Source organism: Erythrolamprus reginae, chromosome 2, assembly GCF_031021105.1.
Source record: "Erythrolamprus reginae isolate rEryReg1 chromosome 2, rEryReg1.hap1, whole genome shotgun sequence".
Lineage (NCBI taxonomy): Eukaryota > Metazoa > Chordata > Lepidosauria > Squamata > Dipsadidae > Erythrolamprus > Erythrolamprus reginae.
The window spans coordinates 171,309,522-171,330,119 of NC_091951.1; the positions used below are offsets into that span (position 1 = coordinate 171,309,522).

Consider the following 20,598-nt stretch of genomic DNA (forward strand, 5'->3'; position numbering starts at 1 on the left):
ATCATAAGTGGCAAGTGTACTCACTGAGAGCTAGCAACTTGAGAGCACAAAAAAACCTGGTTCAAAATGGACTTGGAAATCATAAGTGGCAAGTGTACTCACTGAGAGCTAGCAACTTGAGAGCACAAAAAAACCTGGTTCAAAATGGACTGGGAAATCATAAGTGGCAAGTGTACTCACTGAGAGCTAGCAACTTGAGAGCACAAAAAAACCAGGTTGAAATTGGACTGGGGGGGGGGGCGGCATGAAAAATAACCATTGCCAGCCTCCGAACTGCCGTCGCCCCACCATCTGCGCATGCGCAGCCTTAAAATAATTTTTAAAAAAGATCGCGCATGCGCAGATGGTGTTTTTACTTCCGCAGCGCTACTTCGCGAAAACCCGCTCATTGCGGGGGGTCCTGGAACGGAACCCTCGCAATAACCGGGGGATCACTGTATTTAGTTATTTAGTTATTTAGTTATTTAGTTATTTAGTTATTTAGTTATTTAGTTATTTAGTTATTTAGTTATTTAGTTATTTAGTTATTTAGTTATTTAGTTATTTAGTTATTTAGTTTATTTATTTAGTTAGTTAGTTAGTTAGTTAGTTAGTTAGTTAGTTAGTTAGTTAGTTAGTTATCAGATTTGTATGCCGCCCCTCTCCATAGACTTGTGCAGATGGTTGGACTAGAACAGTGATTTTCAACCTTTTTTGAGCAACGGCACATTATTTACATTTACAAAATCCTGGGGCACACCACCAGCCAAAATGACACAAAATGACACTCTAACACAGTACATATATATATATACATATAGTTAATAATATAGTTTCTAAATGTATTTATACTCACCCTCCGAGAGGGCCTCTTATAAAAAGAAAAAGGTCAAATATCTATATACACCATCAGGATAGACATAACCAGCTGAGGCTGAGGCTTCATCTAGTGGTGGCAACATTTACCTCCAGTCCTGACCAGGATTAGAAATCGGGACCATGGGGAGGAGTAGCAGCTTCAACTACTTGCCGTGGCCACACAATGATAAGTGCGCGGCAGCCTGAGCGGGGACCTTCGTGGGTGTGGATGAGAGGCGGCCTGCTATTGGTTCATCGCTAGTGGTTGGGATGAATCCTAGAAGGTGATTGGTCAGTTAGCATTCCCTGTGCCTCCACTCTTCCTGTCACTGATAGCTGGAGAGATTGTGAGGAGAAAGTTTATGTTCGGATGGAGGCGGCTGGCGGGCAGGCCGGATAAATGGCCTCGACGGGCTGTGTCTGGCATGCAGGCCATAGTTTGGGGATCCATGTTTAATTTCCCCATGGCACACCTGACCATGTCTCAGGGCATACTAGTGTTGAAAAACACTGGACTAGAAGACCTCTGAAGTCCCTCCCAACACTGTAACAGGTAGTCCTCAATTTACAACCACAACTGAGCCCCAAATTTATGTTGCTAAGTAAGACACTTGTTAAGTAAGTTTTGCCCTGTTTTACCTGTCTTTCTTCCCACAGCTATTAAGTGAATCACTGCAGTTAAATTAGTAACACAGTTGTTAAAGCAAATCTGGCTTTCACATTGACTTTGCTTGTCAGAAAGTCTCAAAAGGCCATCACATCATCCCCAGGACACTGCAACTGACAGAAATAAGAACCAGTTGTCAAGCACCTGAATTTTGATCATGTGATCATCATGGGGATGCTGAAAAGGCCACAACTGTGGGGGGAAAATGGTCATCAATGACTATGTTCAGTGCCATTGTAACATTGGACAATCACTAAATGGACTGCTGTAAATTTTGCTCTTGAAGAAATAGAACTGAAGCCTACATCTCCATTTTTGCTTTAAAGTAAGATATGATTGGCGACAGCAATGTAACGATAAACCATGTTTAACTATGTTGCAAAGATGTGATGATAGTAAAGTAAAAAGGAATGTCTATCGCAAGCCAGGAATTGGAGAATATTTTTTTCCCCTTGCTTCTCAAGAGAATTATTGACTTGACAACTATTGGCTCTTGTGTCTCACAGTTTCTATTCTTAATTTTATTTTATTGGCCAATGAAGAAAATGTAAGATCTGGTTGAAATAGGTGCCAATATGAGAAAAAAAAAAGCCTTTGCATTGATAATTTGAAAGTAGTATATATTATACCAACAATGATCAGAAATGCTAGATACTCCAAAACAAAGATTCATAGAATTTGAACTTTACATATTATTCACTAGCAGGTGCCATTAATATTAATTTTGCCATAATGCAGACAATAATTTGTGCTGTTGCATTCCTATGCAAGTCATGGTTTATGAATTTCTTTATCCTCCCCTCCAACTTCCATTACTTTATTTCTAGAAATTTTTTCCATGACCAGCTGTTTTAACAGTTCTTTTGTTCAGTCTCCTAGCAAGTGAATTTCAGAAGGTATTCATGCTAGCTTAATTTTTCATGCTGAAAACCTATGTCCTCTGCACTTCAGAGATGGACACTCCTAATAAGAGATTACTGTTGTGATAATAAATTGCAAAGTTTATCCTGGTAATGCTTGGAGGAAGATGATGTTTTGTAACAGACTGGATCTGGATCATAAATAGAGCAAGTTTCAAATCTCGGCACAGCAATAAAAGTCATTGGGTAATAGATCCCATTATACATTTTGCCTGGGAGTTATGGGGAGAAATTATGGGGAGAAAGTCAACTGCTTTGGCCTAGAGGTGGAGCTCTTGTCTCATAATCAGGAGGTTGTGAGTACGATCCTAATAGGGTCTCCTGCTTGGGCAGGGGGTTGGACTAGATGACCTGCAGTGCTCAGTGCAAAACTTTCGACCTACACTCAGCAGAGTTGTTGCAGTGGTGTAGATAATGTGGGCTAACCAGTTAAAGATTCAGACTTAGTACTAACCATATTATTATTTACAAATATACAATAATATCAACAATAGATTACAAACTGCACACAGCTAGAATAATACAGACTCACAATCAAAGATATCTCAAAGTAACTCCTCCCATGGGGAATGGTGCTGGCGCCCTCTTATGGACAAAACCAGTCAAAGTTCTTAAAGACACAGTCTTTACATTCATAGACTGACATTGTTAGTTTACTATATGGTAACCCCAAAGTAGGTAAGTACCATGTACTAACAGTTCCTTCCAACCATGATAAAATACAGTGATACCTCATCTTACAAACGCCTCGTCATACAAACTTTTCCAGATACAAACCCGGGATTTAAGATTTGTTTGCCTCTTCTTACAAACTATTTTCACCTTACAAACCCACCACTGCCGCTGGGATGCCCCGCCTCCGGACTTCCGTTGCCAGTGAAGCACCCGTTTTTGCACTGCTGGGATTTCCCTGAGGCTCCCCCCCATGGTAAACCCCACCTCCGGACTTCTGTGTTTTTGTGATGCTGCAGGGGAATCCCAGCAGTGCAAAAATGGGCGCTTTGCTGGCAACGGAAGTCCAGAGGTGGGGTTTCCCAGTGAGGGGAGCCTCACTGAAATCGCAGCATCGCAAAAACACAGAGGTCCAGAGGTGTGGTTTCCCATGGAGGGAAGCCTCAGGGGAATCTCAGCAGCACAAAAACGGGCGCTTCGGCTGGCAAAAGGGGTGAATTTTGGGCTTGCATGCATTAATCGCTTTTCCATTGATTCCTATGGGAAACATTGTTTCGTCTTACGAACTTTTCACCTTAAGAACCTCGTCCCAGAACCAATTAAGTTGGTAAGACAAGGTATCACTGTATGTTGAAATGTGGCAGATACTCCCTATGCTGTAGTGTATACCATCCTGAGTTTTGGATCAAATATGGTGACAATAGATAACAATGGGGCTGTCAGTTTCCTCATACCTGCCACTTTTCTATTTCTCTGGCAGTGCTTCTGTGCTTTAATATCTGCACAACAGGAATCAAAACAATGATACTTTACCCTGACAGAGCCATGCCAAAACGTTTCAGTGGTGAGTTGCTTCCCCTGTTGAGCTAGTGTCCCTAGATCTGGAAAGCACAGAAAATCTCTCTCTCTCTCTTCCTTTTTAAGAAGGTGGAGGCCATGAATATTTCCCCTTTCCAGATGGACACATAGTGTTTTTAAGGCTACCTCTTCTGCTCCCTTGTGCAATTCTCTTGGTAGCTTTGTTTTTGCAAGTACAAGAAATCCTTCCTACAAAATGATGCTTGAACAGGCGGCTGATGCTTGTTTTATTCAAACAGTGGACACAACTTTGCCAGCCAGTCTGTGACTTCCGTGAACCTGACCAGGGACCCACTACAAAAGTCTAGTTCTTCACAGCCTGTCTAATCCTCATCTTCTCTCGGCTGCAGATGTCAGTTACTTTAGGTACTTGGAATGGAATGTATGTGTGTCTGTGTGAATCCCAGCGGATGGTCTTCAGACCCTGTCAGTCACAGGGAGGCATGCTGTTTCTCTGGAAATGAATAGTTCCCTGAATCCTGATTAATAAAATCTGGGTTTTGGGTGCAGGGAACTTTTGCACCAGCAATAAAATTTGGGTGGGAGAAATATTAAATTGAGCCAGGATGATGCACCATTATTTAGTCCACGGAGAGGGGCGGCATACAAATCCAATAAACAAACAAATAAATAAACAAATAAATAAATAAATAAAATTTATTTGCTTGTTAGATCTGTATCTCACTTTTTATACATAGTCCCCTCCTCCAAAACTACCCCACTAACAATAGCCCTAGGAAGTAGCTTGGCTTACAAAGAGTAACTGTCCCAGTGTCACCCAGTGTGCCAGCTGAGCATGGACCAAAATACCAATATCTCTTACGCCCATCCAATTCTTTAACCATGATACTTCACCGGCTGGCTACTTTGTCCTTTGAGATAAACCCAAGGAATAGGTTCATCTAGTCACATGCAAAAGGCTCAGATTTGGCCTCTCTCCATGCATCCTTAATTAAGAAGAAGACTTTTTGTCGTCTGGAGGTGATAATTCCCAGACAGATCTGAACCACAGTGCTCTAATGAAGAGCTGGATTGAAGCCATACCCGGGGCTGCCCCATTACCAGTGAAGTCTCGTACTTGAGCCATTGTAGAAGCAATTTTTGAATTATACTTGAGGCTGAGAAGAAAAGGAAAAACTAAACTAAAGTCAACCTCTTCAAAGCCCGGGGACAGGAGCCAAGAAAATGTCGACTTCCCTGTGAGATTTGAGACTGACAAATGATGAATATTGAAAGAGATTGGCCAAAGAGAGCACAAGACAGTCTGATCTACTTGGGAATGCTCCAGGTTCTCACTCCGAGAGAGGTACGCTGTCTGTTTGCCAGCGAGCTGAACCGTGCCAAGACAGAATAGCTGAACAGAGACTGATTTTGGGTTGGGTGGGGGCTGTTTGTGGGTTTTGACTCCTACCAAAGGACTTGGAATTTTGAACCCGTTACCCCAAATATTTCAAAGAATCCTGTTGATCTTAACCTTGTGCGTTTGCTTTACAATCTTGGCTATTAACGGCAGAAAAAGCTGTTAAAGATGAAGAAAAATTAAAACAGGCCCCAGTGAGATGTATGTGGGGGGGGGGGGGGGCAGGAATAATTCTGATTTTTGGTAACTTTTGAAGTCTCATGTTGCATCAAACCCTTGTTTGGCTTGGATCCCTTCTGTCTAGGTGGCTTTTCAGAGCTTGCTAGAGATGTCAAGTAAGATATACGTGTCCATCTCACCATTGAGCTTATGGCACTTTCAAGGCATCTCTGCTTTTAAGACTTGAGGGGTGCCTTCTGAATTTAATTGGCCCTTCTAATTCCAGAGTTTAAGATTTGGCAAATTTAAACTGGGGATTGGTAGAGATGTCTATGGTTTAAAAACCATAATTCGGGGAAATTGCTATATTCTCCCAAGCTCTGGTGTTCTGTCCTGAGGAATCCCTTCTATTTATGCCTTGATTAATTGTGCATTAAGAATGGGATAGAGTGCTATTAAACTCAGAGACTTACAAAGATTAAGTGCTAAAGGGTTTGTTTGTTTGCTTGTTGAAGGATCCTGCTGTCTATGTGTGGATAAGGCTTTAAACCTCCTCCTCCTCTTCCTTATTTGTGTATAGGGTTATTGTTGGATTTATAGGCTACACATAGATTTCTCTTTTGATCCTTTGATTTCAAAAAAGATATAGGACATACAGTAGAAAGAGCAGGAGGAGTTGTGTGGAAAAGGGAAGAAAAGCGAGAGCTACTGCTCCCTCCTCGATCTCAATTGACAGGAGGTATTTTGATCTTAAAACTTTTATTTTTTTTCTAAAATGCCCCTTCCTGACAAATTGACTGCAAACAGGTCTCAGGAGGCAAATTGACTGAACCAATATTACCAGGTGTCCTGTCAGTTTTTATCCTTCCCGCTATTTATTATTTAATAAGCAGGCAATTGTTCCTCTCCACCAGGCACAAATTGTGAAGGTGTTGAAATTTAAACATCTCTCTGAGGGAGGGGGAAAAATTAACTCTCTGTTTGCTGCTTTCAATTGTCTGTTGCGATCTGCGCTGCTGTTGGAGACAGGATAGGGGGGGGGGGAGAAATTTTTATTTCAAGTTAGGAGTGGGGGCTGGGAGGAAAAAAACGAAAAAGAACAGAAAACCTTACGAGGCATCAATCACTTGGGGAAGGCAGCGAGCGATCCAGCCTGACATAAATTCTGATCAATAGAGCCAAGTGCCATTTTGGGCTCTCAATTTAGGTCTGGCAGCCTTTTTGATGTCCAAATATTGCTGATAATTAATTGACTTTCTTGGGGGGATGAAGAAGAGATAACTGTGATGATAACAATAACATTATTGGGCATAAGTATGAAATTGATTGGACTCTCTATTTTTATTTTTTTGAAATTGACCTGGAATTAAAGAACAGAGCCAAGGGCATGTTTGGACTATCCACAATTTATTTATGCTGCAAGGAACGTAAGTGACGGATTGATACGTTATGATATACAAACACGCCTGGGCAGGCACTCATTTTGGGGGCCAAAGTAAGGAACCAGGCGGAACCTGCTTTAATTTATGTGACTATCCAGAAGAATGGCTAAGGCTTGTATTTTGGGAGTGTCTTCCAAAGCCAGGCCCAAATTGTTGCCTTAGTTTCACCGAGTTTCTCCTTTTGCTTACCACCTGTGATGTCTCTGGGTCTTTACTACACACATTATGCGTTGCAATAAGGATGGATGTGTCACATGCCCACTGTCAAGATGGAAGTGACTCCACCTATAGCACCTGATGGTTGGGGTTTTTTTGGGCTGCTCTTAATCCTCATTTAATTCAGAGGGCACAAACTACCCCCACCCCTATTCAAGTGTGATGTTAGCTGTTCATTCACTTTCCAATCTAATTTATTTATTTATTTTACAAGGAAAGGGGAGGGGAAGAGTGGTGGGGGGCGGGCGAGCACGCAGGACAATAGGAACAGATACCAATTGAACAGAAGAATTCTATCTGGCTGTCAAAAGATTTTTGTTCTTTGTGCCTTTTCGCAAAATAAGAAATTATTTTTACACGAGCTGTCTCCTGAACCCTTTTGCTGAAACTCTCTGTTAGCACATGTAAATATGTTTATTGATTTGATGAAGGGAGATGACAGATGCCTTCTCTTGAGATGTTGCTTTCATTAGTTCAGGTGGCTTGCTGAGGGATAAAGGAATGAATTTTTAAATTTCAGATCGATGTCTTCTTTCTATTTAATAAATGGAAAGAGTTGGAAATGAGACTCTCTAATTTAACCTAATCAATGTAATAATTTGGTGCCCTAGGTAGATTAAAAAAACTTTAAACATTTCACTGATAGTTTTAACTCTCTTAAACTTAGGGTACTGAGTTTGGAGACTTATGAAAAATCATTCAATAAAAAAAGAATTATCTGGAAAAATAAATAACTTTTTAAAAGCCCAAGTTGCTTGTAAAGTTTCTATCCACCTGAAGCTTCAGGCAGACAGTTAATAAATACAGAGAAGAGGGAGAGGTCGTATAAACTAGTTTATTGAAAGCTGGTTAAAATTAGAAGGGCAAAAAGGAGCAATGGATTTTGATGGATGGAAAAATTGCTTGGCTAGAGAGAAACAAAGTAATATAACATGCAAAAAGATATTGAAATGATATTGCTCTGCATTTGGTATTCCCTTGGCTAAAAAATATTTCAACCCCTGCTTTTCTTTTCAGATTCATAAACCTATGGTGTAGCAATGTTCTGGGTTCAATCTCAACCATTTATTCTCATAATTGTCAGATGTTCTCTATTACCATTGTCTCAAGTTGGTAATGAAATTATTAACTAAGTTTTGTTGTTGAAATATATTAATGCAGAATTTTTATGCAACTTTGTGTACATATAAATGTTTATGCTATTGACCTGGAAAGTATGCAGATAATAATTATATACTTACTAATCTTTACATACCTGTATGGGTTGCTACTAAAACCAGAGGTAAATGTAGATTGTGCAATACACAAACATTATTTTATTTTTCTCTGCAATTCAGCATAACTATTTCTTAACTATTTGCACACACCATATACAATATATATGTATAATAATTCTTAGCATTTAAATTTTATATGTTTTGATGTGTTGAGTAGAATACTGACTGATAGTTTGTCTTCAATAATTAAACAACGAGATATTGAAGAATACATATTACATACTCTGCTAAAGTGAATAGCTTTTTCACGTAGGTGAAGACTTCTTAACGTTCATTTTTTTAAAACATGAAGATGAATGGAGGCAATTTGTATAAATGATTAATTTATGTGCATGCTACAAGTATCTTATATATGTATAATTTATCAAACATATATTTGGTGAATATAGGCACAACTGTTTTAAGAAATACCTCATTTTTATGTGCAGGGCATATCTAATAACCATTTTATTAAAATAAATTTAATTCTTCTGTAACTGGCAGAAAACAATTATCTTACCAATTTGATTGTTTTACTAACTGCTTTCTAAAATCCATTCATTATTATTATTATTATTGAGAAAAACAAATATCCGTTTCCTCTCCTTTCAGTTGTACACTGTACTCATTAAAGAGAGACCTATTTGGAAGAATGCCCACCAGTGTGTTGCCCTAACAGCTGGTTGCATCGTTATGCAAAGTTCTGATATCAGATTTTCTACGGTATCTGGAAGCAGAGGTATTTCTTTTATTATGGCACGGTGAACTGAAGTTTCACTGTAGATTAACATAGGCAATATTTTAAATAGAAAATACAGTAGATCCCCTTCCCAAGCCATCTGGAGATGTGTAAACAGAACAAACACAGTATAAACTCGGAATCCTTTTCCAGCTGTTTTAGATCCAAATCAGATTCTGAGAATCACAGAATATAATTATTTGTCAATGGTGTATTGCATTTTACTTTACTTTGAAGTCGGTATTTCTTTAAAAAGAAACAAAAGAGCCATTCAGAATGGAGAAAAGGAGAGAAAAGTTGAATGCAAGGGTAATTTCCAATTCAAGGATTTTTAGTCAATTGATAGCAACACTGAATTGCAAATCTAGAAATTTTCTTAATGGGAGAACCTATGCTAAGTGATAAATACTAGAAATATTTTTTATTTGTTAAGCCATATTCTTCTTCTTTTTCCTATGAAAATTTGTGAGAAGAGAACCAATGACCATATAAAAGCTTATTTTAAACACTGTATAGCATGTCTTGTGATGCTTGTAGAGCTTTTAATACTGATGTTACTGTTTTATTGGAGATTACTCACTGCAACTGTGTAAAAATGAATGAGAATGAATAAGCAATTACAATTTTAACTAAAGCGAGAGAAATTAATCCATTCTTCTAACTCTTTGCGAGAGTCCTTACGACTAATAAAATCATTGGTTTGAGCTGCAAACTTCTACAGCACCATGCTACATACATACACAGCACAATCCTGAGATGTGAGACGGATTGTGCTCCCAAGTAATTGCTTATGAATTTTCTGCACTTAGAGCACATTCAGGCTTAGACTACAAGTTTTCAGAACAGGTGCAAGGTGTTTATGATTAAGAAATAAGGCAAAGGTGAATGTTAGCTTAGGAGGAGTTGGGGTTTAAAAGAGGCGGAGCTAGTAAAGGTCACTGTGGTTAATTGTTGGAGTGGGTGGGGTCCTAAATTTGAACAGGTAGAATGAAGAGCAGGTAGTTATAATAGGCTTCACCAAACAGTAAAATGAGACTGGGGAGTAGAGGAAATCAATTGGGAAGAGGCAGAGGCGATAGAAAAGGAACTCGCACAGATTTGTATAGAGAAAAAGACAGAAAGGTAAAACAGGAGAAGATGACCGTGGAAAGGAAAGACTTTGGGGGTAAGAGACAGAAGCATTGCTTTACCTGCCCGTTCTTCATCAGATCTGCCCACATGCTGGTACCATCACCACCACGCATGAGCACATGGTAGGTGAAGAAGTAGATGCCAGGGAGAGGGCAGGTAAACTTGCCACTTGACGGTTCATAGTAGTTTCCCACATTAGTCACCACATCATCAAAACGAAGGATCTCATAGCCTTCGTGCGGTTTCCGCAATCCCGCGTAAAAGGCAATTTTAGGGCTGTAGAAAGATGGGACGTAACCCCCAGGACCGGGACCCGGTGGGCCCGGGGGACCTGGTCTCCCTGGCTCTCCGACTGGACCTCGGGGCCCAGGTGGCCCTGGAGGTCCCGGCGGCCCACGGATTCCAGATTTGGCCTTTCTCCCTGGGTCTCCTTTCCCTCCAGACACATAAGGCGGCGGTGAGATGAGAGCCAGCTCTTGGCTTGCCTCCGCTGAAGCTGCTCCGTGGGTCTGGGGAGTGTACGGATCACAGACCATGCGACAGCTGCCCAACATCTCATAGTGGGAGGTAGTTTTGGAGCTGTGCACCAGCAAAGGGATGGCCACCAAGAGGACCAGCACCATGGCCACCCCGATGGCGGCCCCAATGACCCTTTTCTTGCGGCTCAGCCTGGAGGCGGCCAGGGTTAAAAAATCGTCTTCGCTTTTGGAGGTAATGGTGGAAGTTTCTCTGGAGTCCAAAAACCAGGCGGGTGGAGGTGTCCCCTGAAGTGCCTCCTGCAGTGATGTCCTGTCCTTGGCCACGAAGCGCTGGTTTCCTTACAAGGCAAACTCCGTCCCAAGTTGTGCAGCTCTGCTCCTTGGTCTTCCTTTCCCTCCACTGGAGAACTGACTCTCTTTCGCAGGAATCACTTTGTCTCGCTCCTACTTCCCGGAGAGCAGCAGCAGCAGCAGCAGCAGCAGCAGCAGCAGCAGCAGCAGATGTGTTAGTAAGGGGGGGCTGGAGATGGAAAGAGAAAGAATGTGTGTGCCAGTTTGTGTGTGTCTCTCTCTGTGTTTGAGAGCGCAAATATGTAAGTAAGTCCTATGCCTTCCTTTGTCTTCTCCAGTGGAGAACTCAGCTGGTGGCCACGGAGCAGCTCTAGGCTTCTGGTGCCATATCATATGGCCATCAACGGAGAGCCAGAGGGGGAGAGAGAGAGCAGGATTTCCTAACAAACAGGTCATCCAGCACCCCTCCCTACCACATGCAAGAAGGCGCTTTCCATAAACTCAGAAAGAGGAGAAGAACAGACTGAGCTGTCCAAGACGCAAAAAGTAGCTTTAAGTCAACCAGAGCGACCTCTGGTGCTTCGCAGAGGAGGCTTAGCGGCTCAGCTGTGGAGACAGCAGGTCTGTCTGAAGTCTGGAAGGGTCCCCCGCCATCCATGGCAGCTGGGCTCTCTGCTTGCTTTTCCCCTGATCCTGGGGCAGAGGGGAGCAGGAGGCCTCTGTCCTCTGATGGTAGCAACCCAGTTGGATAAGCATCCCCCCCAGTCCCGTCTTGGAAGGAAGCAAGAGTCTTAAGGGATGAAGCCTCTCTGCCTGCCTGGCTTGGCCATTTGCATCGCTGAGAGAAGAAGAGCTCTTGTAGTTAGTGCCCCCTCTCCTCCATCTCTCACTCCCTCTACATCCCAGCCAACCCCCAGCCCCGCCGGCATCCACGGTCATGTTTAAGGATGTGTTTTATATGCTGGGGTTGTATCATTTCTCTTCCACCCCCACCCCTTGCAATTAAGTGCTCTACCTTTGTGCCTCCTTTGCCTCTCTCAACGGAGATTGATTAACAGCTGACAGATCCTACAGGAATCTCCTAGAGGGTCTGCAAGCCATCCCATTCATTAATTAATCAATTATCCCCCCACCTCTCCAAACACCCAACTCTCTCTCTCACACACACACACACACTGCACAAAGAGAGGTGCCTTAACGCTCTGATTCAGTTTGCTGAGATGCTATACAAAGCCGAGTGGGAGGAGGCAGACTTAAAACTTCAGAGGCAGCAGCAGCTACACATGGAGACGGCTGAGGAAATCGAACAGAACACATGCGTGAGAATGAGGACATGCCCCACTCGGACCGCTGGTTCCTGCTGACATGGGCATCATTCATAAACATGCATGAAAAAGAAAACATCCATGCGTAATTTTTTTTAACATTATTTTTCTTAAGTACATATTGGTAGAAGAAATAGCACTGTTTATATTTATTTATTTATTTTATTCATTGAATTTTTATGCCGACCCTCTCCGAGGACTCGGGGCGACTCACAACATATAAAATATACAATACACAATATCTTAATCCAATCAACTAATTAAAAATCTTTTTAAAAAAACCCAGAAACCATGAAAACAATCATTCCATTCACTCCACATTCTCTCAACATGATATTGGTACTAATACGGAAACACATTTATGGGTACTATAAATATCAGTACACATTTATGTACTAATATGGGTACAGATTTGAAAGAAATAATATGGGATCTGTCGGTTGGCAAATAATATACAACGATGTGTGTATGTGTGCATACATGTCTGCGCTTAACTGAAGTTTGCATTTGGTTTATAGACTTGTGTGATAGATGAACATCCAGGAAGGTTGAGGCTATGGGCGTGATAAAAACATTTTAAGTTGCAGAGGAGCAACTGTACCTGTATGCCGCCCCAAATCTGCGGAGAGGGGCGGCATACAAATCCAATAAATAAATGAATGAATGAATGAATGAATGAATGAATGTACATTATAGTCAGTAAAGGGCTACCAAACGTTTTACTACCACACTGTGGGTAGGGCTTATGCAGGACGCCCTGCATTTTCTTTCAACATCCTTCAGGGCAAATTGGGTGCTCTGGGTGGAGCTCCATTTTCACTACCCCACTGCGTTTCCCCCTGTCTCGGCAGTAGCCCACCCCTGATTATAGTACACACCTATGTGCTGAAACATGTTCAGAGGCAGGTTGAACTGTTTGATTGACTATTATGAAACAAATTTTGGATCAGGATGCTGGAGTAAGGCGATATTTTACTAAAGGCAGATACTACAAAAAAGGCCAGTCTAGTTCACCTTTCACTATGCAGAGTGCCTCGTCGCCAAATTATTATTATTTTTATTATTTATTAGATTTGTACGCCGCCCCTCTCCGTAGACTCAGTGCAGGAATAAGACAGCGTAGTCTGTGAACCACTGAAGGATTTATTGGAACGTAGTTATAGGCAAATGGAACTAGTAACTCAACAACAACATGGCCGTGCCTGGCAGCTATTTATATCCTTGCTGCCAGGCTGAGCCAACCAATCCTGTTTCAGTATTTTCCCGCCCAAGGAACAGGGGCGGGTATCATTATTAAACTGTCCTATAGACCAGTGATTCTCCAATGCACTTGCAAGGAGAGTCCAGGATGGGATATTCTCAGCCTGATTGGCTGGGACTGAGTTTAATTTAAATATTTAATATTAGCCAGGCACCGCCCCCTTAGCCCTCCAGTCTAAAAAACTCAGTCGCAGTAATGGGACATTGAGTTTATTGCTCCTGTTAAACACGGTTTAATAGGGTATACTTTGAGTTTTAATAAATGTTATATATGTTTATATTGTGCTTTTAACTCCTTTTTTCTTTTTCCTTTATTTTTCAGGCATCAAGGGGCGGCTTCTCGTTGGCAGCGAGGGTTAATTCCCCCAGTGGGACTAACCCCCTAGGCTGCAGCTCCTCTCCTGACTAGCCCACAAGCCTGGAGGCTCAGGGAGGGCTTTGAGAGGAGCGCCCGGGTTGCCTGTCTCCGCGACAGCGCCCGGTGGATAGGCGGTCGGCTGACGCCATGGGGGGCCTGCTCCCCATGACGGATATGCCGCTTGAAGACAGAAGGAAGCCTCGCGCCCCGACGGAGCCCCCTCCCTTCCCCCCCCGGCGCGCTGAGCACCAAGCCAGTGGGAGGACAGCTACGTACCGGCTTCGAGCGTCGCCATCTTGGGGGGGGATAAAGGCGGGAACGGAGAAGAGTTCCCGCCTGAATAAAGCGGCCATTCCTTTGCCTGCTCCGTCATGACCGCAGGGGCGGTTGCCATGACAACGACAGGCCAGTAACAGGCACGGGCGGAGGTCGAATCCCCGCCCACCTCCTGTTTACTCCTTTGTGGTCGGACCGTTGCCCTCCATAAGGCCAAGGTAGCTGTCACTCCGGATCGAAGGTTGCCATGGCAACGTCTGAGTGACATTCCGGCAAACCAATAGGAGAGCGCGAAGGCCGGAAAGGCCGAGGAAGAGCTTCTCCTTGTATTCTTGGTTTGCCGGGAGCTACGCAGCCGCATTAGAGCCTCAGAAATCCAACTCCGTCATTGTTTTAATACAACGAGAGAGATTTCTTGCTCACCCTCCGAGTATTCTTCCTGGCTGACCGTGAGTTATCTCAGTTTTCTGTCATGGCTGAAACACCATCTCACGCAGGGGAGGAGGCCAACGCCATTGCTAGGCCCAGTACCCCTAAGGAAAAAAGCCAAAAATCCAAATCTTCTCAGAGTTCTTCACTCAGAGAGGCTGAGAAGCGAATAAGGGCCCTGGAAAGGCAATTGGAAGCCTCTCAAAAACAGGCTTTCCTACCTGCTAAAGGATTTGCTCCCACACCCACGCCAGCCTCCCCCGCGATCCCAACAGGGGTAGCAGGCTCGGCCTTGGAGCAGGACTGGTCCCCTGAAAGGCCCATACTGCCTTCTCCTGCAGAAGGGTTTCCTTGGGGCAGACAAGCGACCATGTGGCCTGGCAACCTGGGTCCTCAATCTTACGTTCCTTTTCAACCTGCCCCAGCACCATCCTCCACATTTACACCAACAGCTGCAGGACTGCGCAACGCCCAGGACTCCTGGCAGAGCATGCCACAGGCCCTACAGGATTTAATCTCCAATGTATTCTCCCAAGGAGTTGAGACAGGGGCTCTGCAGCAGCAAAATGTGATGGGTCACCCCCCACAAAAACACAGGAGTCCCTGGACTGCTCCAGCCTCACATTCCATGTCTGAATCTATGGAAGAGGAGGACTCTGTTAGGGATGACTACAGTGACCACGAGGATGACCTTTCAGGGGATGAACACCCTCCAGAACCACCTGTCTTCGCAGGTCTCTTTAAGTCATCATTATTCCGGCTCTTACTCAATAAGGCCAAACTTACCATTGAGCAGGCAGGAGAGGGCAGCCAGCCGGATGACCCCAACTCATCCCAGCCCAAGGCGGGCCTCTTCGTACTGCCAAAGCAAGAAACAGTGGACATTCCCTCTTCCCATCTGTTCTTGGAGACTGTGCGGAGACCCTGGGAAAATCCAGCAGCGGCTCAGGGCCCATCCAACCTGGACCGCAAATTTTATACATTTGACCAGCAAATGGAGGACCTGTTAACGTTCCCAACAGTGGACAAACCGGTCACCAGCCTAGTCTCCAATGCCCTGGTCCCCTCGGAGTCTCAAGAGGGGCTTAGGGCTGAGGACAAGAGGGCCGAAAATGTCGTGCGTAAAACCCACCAGATGGCGGCCTGGGCCATTCGGGCCTCATCTGCGGCCTCATTTTTTAACAGGGCAACCCTCCTTTGGATCAAGGACCTCCAATCACGGGTGGATCCTGAAGACGGCCGCCTTCGACAGGACCTGAACAAAATTTTAGCCGCCACCGAATTCTCGGCAGATGCGACGGTCAATGCGGCCAAGTTCGCGGCCAGGGCCATGGCTTCATCAGTGTCCTCCCGCCGGCTCATATGGCTACGCAGCTGGCAGGCGGACGTTAAGTCCAAATGGAGCTTGGCCTCAGCTCCATTTAAGGCCGGGAAATTATTTGGGGAAGTCCTTGACGACGTTTTGGTCGAGGACAAGGATAAAAAGAAAGTCATGCCGAAGTCCAAAAAGACGGAAAGAAGGTTCACTCCTTACCAAAGGCGCCAGCCCTTTCGGTCAGAGCCCTCCTCGAGCTCTACCCAGGCATCGAGGCCTTACTTCCAGGGCTCTTTCAACCAGGGGTCATTCCGATCGGACAGGTCAGCTACTAGCGACCGCGGCAGATCCTATCAGGGACGCCGACCCTTCAGAGGGGCTGGGAGGGGATTTAGGAAAAACAAATGACTCCTTCACCTCCGTTCCACTGGGGGGCAGGCTCATCCACTTCGCAGAACAATGGGCCCTGCTATCTTCAGACACTTGGGCGGCAACTACTGTGGCAGAAGGCCTGAGGCTCGAATTCCTTCAACTTCCCCCTCACCGCTTCGTCACATGCCCCATCCCGTTGGATATCCGAAGGAAGGGCCTCCTTTACAAAGAGGTCTCCCATCTACTGGAAATAGGGGCCATAGAGGAGGTGCCCTTGGAAGAGCAGGGGAAGGGGTTTTACTCCCCAGTTTTCCTCGTTCCCAAGACTTCTGGGGGGGTCAGACTAATTCTGAACCTGCGTCAGTTGAACATTTATATAAAGTACAGACGTTTCAAAATGTACTCACTGCGGACTATTCTCGCATCTATCAGGCACAAGGACTTCTTGACGTCAATAGATCTCAAAGAGGCCTACTTACACGTCCCCATTTTTCCACCGCACAGGCGGTTCCTCCGGTTCTGCCTAGAAGGGACCCACTTCCAATACAAGTCAATGCCCTTTGGACTTTCGTCTGCCCCAAGGACCTTTACGAAGCTTTTAGATGTTCTCACAGCTTCCCTGAGACAGCAGTCGGTGCGCCTCATGGCGTACCTAGACGACATTGTGATACTGGCCAAGACAAACGACCAGGCGCTTCGGGATCTACACTTGACCATCACTACGCTCGAACGCCATGGCTTCACAGTGAACTGGGACAAGAGCCACCTGACACCAACAAGGAGGCTGGCTCATTTGGGGACTACCATCGATACCACCCAGGGCATGGTGTTTCTTTCCCCAGGGAGGAGAGCCTCCATCAGGAAACTCGTAAGAGATCTGAACAGTCAGCGGTTCCCAAGACTCTCCTTCCTGTCAAAGATCTTGGGGACCCTGGTATCCTGCATAGAGGTTGTCCCTTGGGCCAGGCATCACTTGAGAGCGCTACAATGGTTCCTGCTGCCCTTCCAAAAGGCAAAATCCAGCCACCTGCACAGGAGGATTCTGCTCCCGGGCGGGGTTCGCAATTCTCTTCGTTGGTGGATTTCTCCGGCCTTGGACAAGGGTTCCTCCTTCCTGCCAAAACACCATCTTACGCTGACGACAGACGCCAGTTTGTTTGGTTGGGGGGCCCACCTTGCTTCCCAGTTGGCCCAGGGCGTATGGGACCATCGGGATTTACGACAGGTCAACATCAACTTCCTGGAGTTGAAGGCGGTTTCGTTGGCCCTCCGGAGCTTCACCCCCTGGGTTCGAGGGCGACACATTCTGGTCCTCACGGACAATGTGGCTACCCGGGCACATATCAACAGACAAGGCGGGACACGTTCTCGCCGCCTGATGGAGGAGGCCGAGTCCCTATTACGGTGGGCAGAGGCCAACTTAGCCTCTATTTCAGCGGAACATATCTCGGGGATCCACAATGTATGCGCGGACTGGCTGAGTCGGGAGACTCTAGACCCCGGGGAGTGGCGACTGGACCCCGCGATCTTCCGGGAGCTGGTGAGGAGGTTCGACCTACCGATATTGGACCTTTTTGCGACGGCCCACAACACCCAGCTCCCCCGTTTCTTCTCCCGCTTTCCTTCCCCAGGAGCGGAGGCAGTGAACGCGTTACATCAAAGATGGCCGTCGGGCCTTCTTTATGCATTTCCACCGATCCCTCTAATACCGCAAGTAATCCGGAAACTATTGGAAGAACAGGCGGAGGTTCTCCTACTGGCCCCGTTCTGGCCGAGGCGCATCTGGTTTGCCGATCTAGTGGAACTATCAATTGCGGCACACTGGAGAATTCCGGATCACCAATTGCACCTCACACAGGGAGCAATGAGTCACCCAGATCCCCAGTGGTGGCAGTTGACCGTCTGGCACTTGAGCGGGAACATCTGAGGAGTCAGCTCGTGCCAGACGCGGTCATAGATACTATGCAGGCGGCTCGCCGGCCGTCTACAAGGCGAATTTACCAGGCGACCTGGGCGGCGTTCGCCGACTTCTGCACACAACGTCAGGTGGACCCACAGGGGGCCACTCCCTTGATGGTGCTTTCCTTCTTGCAAGCGGGAATGGACAAGGGTCTCGCTCCTAATACACTTAGACGACAGGTCGCGGCCCTATCAACGGTCCTTGCCAAAGACCACGGTCGGTCCCTCTCAAGGCACCAGTGGATCAGAGATTTCCTGCGCGGAGCAAACAACTTGAAGCCTTCGGTGGTTCACAGATTTCCTTCCTGGGACTTGTCCTTGGTCCTTCATGCCTTGACGGGCCCTCCCTTTGAACCGTTAAGGCTCATCTCCTTGAGGTTTCTGTCCATCAAAACTGCCTTTCTGGTAGCCATCACATCTGCCAGGAGGGTTTCTGAAATTGCGGCACTGTCAGTACGGCAGGACCTCTGTAGATTTTACCCGGACAGAGTTGTCTTGAGATTGGACCCGGCCTTTATTCCGAAAGTGAACACTTCCTTTCATAGAGCACAGGACATTGTGGTACCAGACTTTTGCTCCCATGGCAGCCATCCCTCTGAACTGAGATGGCACAAATTAGACGTTAGACGTGCCTTAAAAATTTATATTCGTCGGACCCAAGACCTACGGTCTTCTGAAGGTCTCTTCGTATCTTTCTCCACCAGAACGATGGGGAAGAAAGTGTCACCTCCTACGATCAGTCGTTGGTTGAAGGATTGCATTTCCGAGGCCTACGCTGCTAAAAACACCACAGCTCCACAAGGGATAACTGCTCACTCTACCCGGAGTGCGGCCACGTCATCGGCCTGGAGGACCCAAGCATCTCTTGAGGACATTTGTCGAGCAGCCACGTGGGCAGCTCCATCCACTTTTATAAGACACTACAAGATTGATTCGTTCGCTTCATCAGAAGCAGCCTTTGGAAGGAGGGTCTTGCAAGGGGTGTGCTCGTTTTCAGCGCCCCTGGTCCAACCTTCTCCCTCCCTTTGACTAAACTTGGGTATATCCCATCCTGGACTCTCCTTGCAAGTGCATTGGAGAAGGACCGTTGACTTACCTGAACGGTCTTCTCGATGCACTGCAAGGAGAGTCCAGACCCACCCGGTTCTCGGGACCAGGGTCACAGTTACCTTTTGGTTGTTGACACTTGGGAATGTTGTTTTTTCTGATAATAAATCGTTAGTTTTTTGCATTACTGCTCCTTCGTAATTATTAGACTGGAGGGCTAAGGGGGCGGTGCCTGGCTAATATTAAATATTTAAATTAAACTCAGTCCCAGCCAATCAGGCTGAGAATATCCCATCCTGGACTCTCCTTGCAGTGCATCGAGAAGACCGTTCAGGTAAGTCAACGGTCCTTTTCAACCTTTTTTGAGCCGCGGCACATTTTTTACATTTACAAAACCATGGGGCACATTGAGTGGGGATGGGGGGCGGCTAAAAAAAGTTTGGACAAAAAAAATCTCTCTGTTTCTTCCTCCGTTTTGCTCTATTTCTCTCTCTCTCCCTCCCTCTTTCTCTCTCTCTTTTTTCTCTCTCTTTCCCTCTTTCTCTCTTCCTTCCTTCCTCTTTTTTGCTCTTTCTCTCTCCCTCCCTCCCTCTATGTCTTTCTTTCTCCCACCTTCCCTCCCTCTCTCTCTCTCTCTTTCTCTTTCTCTCTTGTTCTCTTTCTCTCTCTCTCTCTTCCTTTCTTTCTCTCTCTCTCTCTCATTCTCTTTCTTTTTCCCTCTCTTGCTTTCTCTCTCTTGCTTTATTTCTCTCTCTCTTTCTCTCTCTCTCTGTTTTCTCTCTCTCTCTCTTGCTTGCTTTCTCTCTCTCTTTCTTTCTTTCTCTCTCTGAGCTTCGCGGCACACCTGACCATGTCTCACGGCACACTAGTGTGCAGCGGCACACTGGTTGAAAAACACTGCTATAGACACAACACCGAGTCCTTTTGTCAGTGTGCTGTTATGGTTTTATTACCCACTGTTCATTCTCTCTTTATAAAATCATTCAGGACATTGCATGCCCATTGCCGTGTCCTTTCTCTGTCCCTTCAGATTTGAGTCCACAGACATACCAATGCAAGGCTTGGTTTTTGTTAGATGTCATGGAGGCAGATTTCACCAAGTGAACAGAAAAAAACCCAAAAAAACCAAACAGACTTTTCCGCATGAGATTTGTGAGTTCAGGAGTCATCAGAAACATGCAGGTATATGTGACCGGAATTAGATTTGTCCGATTAGAAAGAACTCTGTTT

General features: G+C 45.3%; 1 protein-coding gene across 1 annotated transcript in view; it reads right to left on the bottom strand.

Moving 5' to 3' along the window:
* The window catches only part of LOC139161376 (tubulin alpha-1A chain), a 237,294-nt gene extending 235,055 nt beyond the window's left edge, over nt 1-2,239 (bottom strand). Inside the window, exon 1 of the mRNA XM_070740417.1 lies at nt 2,233-2,239. Coding sequence (XP_070596518.1) covers nt 2,233-2,235 — 3 coding nt within the window. The 5' untranslated portion in view covers nt 2,236-2,239. The remainder of the gene's footprint in view (nt 1-2,232) is intronic.
* Nucleotides 2,240-20,598: the final 18,359 nt, after the last annotated feature.